General features: G+C 36.7%; 1 protein-coding gene across 1 annotated transcript in view; it reads left to right on the top strand.

Annotated features, from left to right (window-relative positions):
- PALS2 (protein associated with LIN7 2, MAGUK family member) overlaps positions 1-7,120 on the top strand; it is an 81,901-nt gene that overhangs the window by 27,875 nt on the left and 46,906 nt on the right. The window contains exons 3-4 of the mRNA XM_042781586.1: positions 2,825-2,974; positions 3,751-3,978. Of these exons, the coding sequence (XP_042637520.1) occupies positions 2,825-2,974; positions 3,751-3,978 (378 nt within the window). The remainder of the gene's footprint in view (positions 1-2,824; positions 2,975-3,750; positions 3,979-7,120) is intronic.

Here is a 7,120-nt window from a genome sequence, read left to right as displayed (position 1 = left end):
GAGAGATTCTATGGGCAAAATATTGAATGATGCAGGAAACATCAAAAGAAGATGGAAGGAATACACAGAGTCACTGTACTAAAAAGAATTGGTCAATGTTCATCCATTTCAGGAGGTGCTATATGATCAAGAACCAATGGTATTGAAGGAAGAAGTTGAAGATGCACTGAAGGAATTGGCAAAGAACAAGGCTTCAGGAACTGACGGAATACCCATTAAGCTGTTTCAACAAACAGATGCCCTGCTGGAGGCACTCAACTCGGTTATACCAAGAAATTTGAAAGACAACTAAATTTAAAGGCCAACTGACTGGAAGAGATCCCTATTTGTACCCATTCCAAAGAAAGGTGATCCCACAGAAAGTGGAAATTATTGAACAATATCATTCATACCGCATGCAAGTAAAACCTTGAAGATAATTCAAAAATGGTTGCAGCAGTATATTGACAGTTTCCAGAAATGTAAGCTGGATTCAGAAGAGGATGTGGAATGAGGGATATCATTGATGTCAGATGGATCTTAGAAGAAAGCAAAGACCAGAATGATGGTTACATATGTTTTATTGACTGTTGTATTAGACTGGGTTCTCTAGGGAAGCAAAACCTTATAGAGAGAGAGAGGGAGAAAGAGAAATTTATTTTAGGAAAATGGCTCACACACTTATAAAAGCTGGCAAGTCCCAAGTTCTTGGATCAAACATCAAGCTGGAGGCTTTTCCTGACTCACGCAGCTGCAGGGGCTGAGGAGTTCAGGGTTGGCAGGCAGTATACTGGCTGTTGACTCCAATGAATGGTGAATCCAAGATCTCCAGGCTTAATGGTGGATTGTTCTCTCACAGACAGTTGAAGGCAGCACAACAGAATTCTGATCCACAGAAGAGTATCTCTTTTCCCAGGATGTCCATAAATATACTGGAAGCAGCCTACACTCCTAGGGAAACTCCCTTTCAACAATTGGCTGCTAAAAATGTATACATCTGATCCCATCTTTGGCACAACTCACATCACAATTGCTTAAACCACACAGAGTTGTATTCCAGCCAAGTTGACACACAGCTCCAACTATCACACTGTGCAAAGGCATTCAGTTGTGTGGATCATAACAAATTATAGGTAACATTGAGAAGAATGGGAATTCTGGAACACTTGATTGTACTCATGAGGAACCTGTACGTAGATCAGGAGGCTGAGCAGATTCTCCGAGAAGCTGGATTATATGAAGAAGAACATGGCATCAGGATTGGAGGAAGACTCGTTAACAACCTGCGATATGCAGAAGACAACTTTGCTTGCTGAAAGTGAGAATGACTTGAGGCACTTACTGATGAAGATTAAAGACTACAGTCTGCATTATGGATTACATCTCAATATAAAGAAAACAAAAATCCTTACAACTGGTCCAATAAACAGCTTCATGATGGATGGAGAAAAGATTGAAGTTGTCAAGGATTTCACATTCCTTGGTTCTACAGTCAACACCAATGGAAGCATCAGTCAGGACATCAGACGACATATTGCATTGGGCAAATCTGCTGCAAAAGACCACTTTCAAGTGATGAAGAGCAAAGATGTCTCCTTGAAGCCTAAGGTATGCCTAATCCAAGCCATGGTATTTTCAATCACTTCATATGCGTGTGAGAGACGGACAATGAATAAGGAAGACTGAAGAAGAGTTGATGCCTTGAGTTGTGGTATTGGAGAAGAATGCTAAGAGTACCGTGGTCTGCTAAAAGGACTAACAAATCTGTCCTGGAGGAAGTTCACCCGGAATGCTCCTTGGAAGCGAGAATGGCCAGACTTCGTCTCACCTATTTTGGTCATGTTGTGAGAAGGAACCATTCCTGGAGAAGAATATCATACTTGGTAAAGGGGAGGGTCAATGAAGAAGGAGAAGGCCCTCAACGAGATGGATTGATGCAGTGGCTGCAACAGTGGGCTCAGGTACAGCAAGAATCATGAGGCTGAAACACTGCAAAAAAAAAAGAATCATGAGGCTGGCACAAGACCGGGCAGTGTTTCGTTCTGCTGTGCATAGGGTCACTGTGAGTCAGAGACAACTCAACAGCACCTATCAGCAAAAAATAGGATAAGGAATGAAAAATAAATATGCATCCCCCAAAAAAAGTATGAAATCCTCAGAAAGTTAGATCGAAGTCATCCTTGATGATAGCACTTATAATAGGTAAGTGTACATGGTGAAAAGTATATTAACTTTAGGACCATTACTGGATCATCCCTACCTACCCCCAAAATACAACTTTTACATACCCAAAACTTTCTAGACCAAAATTTCTTGTCACTGATGTAAGATGCTGATATGTATTCATTATTTTGTTGTATATATTTTAACAGACATTTTGTACATATAAAAATATATATGGTATCACTAATATAACAACTTTCAGATAAAAATTTAGAATCCCTATCAGTTGAGTCAGTTTGATACTTAATAAATGCAGTTTGATGATACATATAAAATAGTGGTGATTATAATTGCAGCAATGAAATCCAGTGCCTTCATCACACCGGACTTGGAAGCCTAAGTTCAATTTTGATTGAACATGCAACTTGAACAAACAAGTCACTAAACTGTTTTCAGATCCAAAGCAAGGAATATGATATTTGATGAGAATAAATAAAACTCATGTGTTTATATTTCTTGAAATGACACTTTGTTCATTTGATTTAACTCATGCTTGGCAATTTAATAATGTGTGCTTTAGATAGTTTTAGTATCCCACTAAGCTAATGAGCTAAGAAATTATTTTTAATATAGTAACTTATTCTGTCAATAATTAACCATAAAATGTTTTGACTCCTTTTAGTCACTTTTGGAGGCTCATGATATTGTGGCATCAAAATGTTACGATTCACCTCCGTCAAGCCCAGAAATGAACAATTCTATCAATAATCAGTTATTACCAGTAGATGCCATTCGTATTCTCGGTATTCACAAAAGAGCTGGGGAGCCATTGGTGAGTAGATAAACCAGTGCTTTCTTAACTCTGAAATCTGACTTGTTTGTGATTCAATCAATACTCTTACCTTGTTTTTTCTTTTTGATAATTTGTATGAGTGTGAAAACTGTATTCATGTTTGTTTTAATAGTCTTTTTTGGCTTAAGTACACAGCTTATGCTCTCAACTTGATTTGGTATACAAAATTAAACCAAAATAAAAAAAAAGTTAATTTGAGGCAGAAACAAAAATTATGCCATTTGCTAGCAAAAAGTTCAGAAGATAACTACTCCCTTTCTTCCTATCTTTTGAGGAAGATTGCTTGTTAATGACATTATCCAAACACAGAGTAAAGTTGCTATTAAAAATAGAAGCCATGGTAGAACTCTGTAAGTAGCGAAGTTTACCATTTCCTGCTTAAATTATTATTTAATTTAATTTAATGGATTCTGACTATAAGAACGGGGGTGGAGGGTAGTCAGAAGCTAGACCATTAGAATGCACAGATACCTGTACTTGCTGTCTTGAGTTTCCTTTTATTCTCTGGAATGCAGCATAGATACTAGTTTATCAGTTTCATTTTTAAAGTTAACCTTACTATGGAAGACCTTTTTCTGTGGGTGGTATATGTTGTCACAGTTGCCCGTAGTTCATTGATATTGGAAGATTGAGGCTGTTGGGAGAGAACATAGGAGAGGTGAGAGTGATTCACTCCCCTCCTTTTTGATTTCTTTTCTTACATACAAGTTTTCCTTCTGGTAATCTAAAATAAATGGTAATATTATTTTCTATAGGGTGTAACATTTAGGGTTGAAAACAATGATCTGGTGATTGCCCGAATCCTTCACGGAGGAATGATAGATCGACAAGGTCTGCTTCATGTTGGAGATATCATTAAGGAAGTCAATGGCCATGAGGTTGGAAACAATCCAAAGGAATTACAAGAATTACTGAAAAATATTAGTGGAAGTGTCACCATAAAAATTTTACCAAGCTATAGAGATACTATTATTCCTCAACAGGTAATAATATTCTTGGTAATAGTCAGAATACTCTGATTTCTTTTATCATACTGTTGTATGTAACGACCAGTTGCTGCTCTTTTTCTAAAGAAATGTGAAAAAACAGATTTAATTGTTTGAGTTGCTTTATTTTGTCCTGGGTGAGTTATTGAATTTTTAAACGGTTAACAGTATTTTGCTATTATAAAGAAAATAATAAGGATATTTCTTTGATAAGACATAACATCAAAGAATAAGGACATTTCTTTGTGAACACTCATGAACCCTGGCATTAGAGTAACCAACAGCTTTATATCAGAAAAACCAATCAAGCCTTTTAATCATCAGTTTAGCAAACATTTTTGATGCCTCTTATGTTCAAGGCATTGTACTGAGCACTCTGAGAGAGTGTAGTCTGAAGGATGTAGGCTGGAGGCTTTTAAGGAATAAGCTTCCTTAATCTTATTTTAAAAGTAAAATGAGAACAAGCATTCTGAATAGTTGAATGTTAGAAGCATTCCCTTTAAAATCAGGAACTGGAATCTCAGCTGAACTACCTGAGATCTCTTGCATGCCAGCCAACCCCTGTTCTCCCTGCAGCCCCATTTCCCCTCTAACATGATGAAAGAACCCATCTTAAACCAAGAGAAACTTGACAAGCTTCAGGCACAATTATGCACTGGTAAAAGGAACTGCCCTCAGATGATATGTAGGGAGTAATGCATAACATAACATAAATGGTATTTTTATAACAGATTATAAATTTCTTCATTTCTCCTTAAACTAGGAATAGGCAGTATCTCTGATAGTAAAGAGGGTTGTTTGCAAACCCTGAAGTTCTGATAACTCTAGCAGCAAACACTTTCCCCATAATCGGCCATGCTGATACAAAACAGCTAACACAAAGGCCACATAGCACCTTAAACTAACTTGCTGTTGACAGATGTAAGGACTGGCAGAAAGTGAATGAAAAAGCACCATTTGCTATTGGGGAGTATGATCATCTTGTTCAGCATTTTATGAGTCTTCTGTCTTAAGCTGGGTTCTCTAGAGGAGCAAAACCAATGAAGCATATATGTAAGTATATACCCCCCCAGGAAAAAAAAAATCCACTGCCATCGAGTCAGTTCTGAATTGTACTGTCCCCCATTGGATTTCCAAGGCTATAAATCTTTACAGAAGTAGTTTGTGGCATCTTCCTCCCACAGAGAAGCTGGTGGGTTTAAACTGCTGACCTTATGGTTAGCAGCCAAACATCTTACCCACTAAGCCACCAGAACGCCTTATAAACATGTAGTGGGAAATTTCTAGAGAATCGCTCACGTAGTTGTGTAGGCTGACAAGTCCCAAATCAGGCTGAAGATTTCTCCTAACTCATGTGGTTGCAAATAAAATGTTGTTTTTGTTTTTTTTGCAAAGAAAACCAGAAACCTAAATTATTAGAAATAATAGTTTAGCAAGGTACAAGGATACCTCATTTTATTGTTCTTCATTCTATTGTACTTCATAGATAATTGCATTTTCTGTTTTCAAATTGAAGATTTGTGACAACAAATCTATTGGAGCTATTTTTCCAACAGCATATACTCAGTTTGTGTCTCTATCACATTTTGGTCATTCTCACTATATTTTATACTTTTTCATAATGCTATTGCATACTTAATAGACTACCAAAAAAAAAAAAAAAAAAAACCTCACTGCCATCAAGTTGATTCAACTCATAGCAACCCTCCCCCCTTGGGTTTCCAAGGCAGTATCTAAACGGAAGTAGATTGCCCAATCTTCTTCCAAGGAGTGGCTGTTTGGTTTCAACCACCAGACTTCTGGTTAGCAATCATATGCCTTAGGCATTATACCACAAGAGCTCCCTAATAGACTACAGTATAGTATAAACATAACTTTCATAAGCATTGGGAAACCAAAAAGTCTGTGTTACTTCCTATTGTGATAAATACTTTATTGTGGTGATCTGGAACCAAACCCATCATATCTCTAAGGTTTGCCTGTACTTGGAAATAAAACTCATGTACTACATAAAAAAGTTAATTGCATTTCTATATGTGATCTAGAAAATAGCAAGCATCTGGAAACAAACTAAGAAAGACATCCTTTATAATAAGTCAGAATATCACATGTCTAGGAATAAATCTAAGAAAAATATTTAAGACCTCTCCACCAAAATTGTACCAAATCCATGGCCATTGAGTCGATTTTGACAAAAATGACACACAAATATGTGAAGAGGATCGAAATCATGTTCACAGACAAGAAAACAATGTTGTGGTCAGTTTTCCTCAAGTGGATCTGTAGATTGAATAAATTCCAGTAAAATATCCAACAGGATTTTTCATGCAATTTGATAAATGATTATAAATTTTAGATGGTAGAATAAAGGATCAAGAATAGCCAGGACACTTTGAAGCAGAAGAGCAAAAAATAGGAACTTATTATTAATGGATAGGAATTAAGACATTGTGATACTACTTTAAGAATAGACAGAATGACCAGTGGAGTAGAGTTCGAAAAGAGACTTAACACATGTATATTACTTTCATATATGACAGATGATATGTTTTCCAGTGAGAAAAGGAGAAGCTATCCAATAAATGGGGAAAATTTTGTTATCAGAGGAATAAAATAGGAAACTGGGTTCTTCACTTTACAACCAAAAATCAAATAAAGAGAGACACCATGCTCAGTAAGTGCATGAAAAGAGTGAAAATTAAGATGTGTGATACCATTTTACACCATGCGGTTGGCAAAAATTGTAGAAGATCTAGGTGGACAGGTCTCTCTTACATTGCTGGTTGCAGTAGGAATTGGTATAACCACATTGGGGGAAAAAAAGCTTAGCATTCTCTCTTATAGTTGAACATTCACATATACCAAAAAGCAGTAATTTTCAAGAGAAATTCTTGTATGTTTATAGTTGGCAATATGTGATAAGCATCCAGATCCCAAAAGATTACATGTATATAGTAGCTACTTTATTTATTTTGTTGTTGTTGTTGTTGTTATGTGCCGTCGAGTCAGCCCTGACTCATAGCGACCCCTCCTTGGGTTTCCGAGGCAGTATCACTACGGAAGTAGGATTGCCCAGCCTTCCTTCCAATTTATTTATTTAGAATAACTAAATACATACATTTTAAGAGTATGTATAGAT

Source organism: Orycteropus afer, unplaced genomic scaffold (genome assembly GCF_000298275.1).
Source record: "Orycteropus afer afer isolate SDZICR_OR568_19922 unplaced genomic scaffold, OryAfe1.0 scaffold00008, whole genome shotgun sequence".
NCBI classification, from domain to species: Eukaryota; Metazoa; Chordata; class Mammalia; order Tubulidentata; family Orycteropodidae; genus Orycteropus; species Orycteropus afer.
This window is presented reverse-complemented; position numbering and strand designations above follow the sequence as displayed.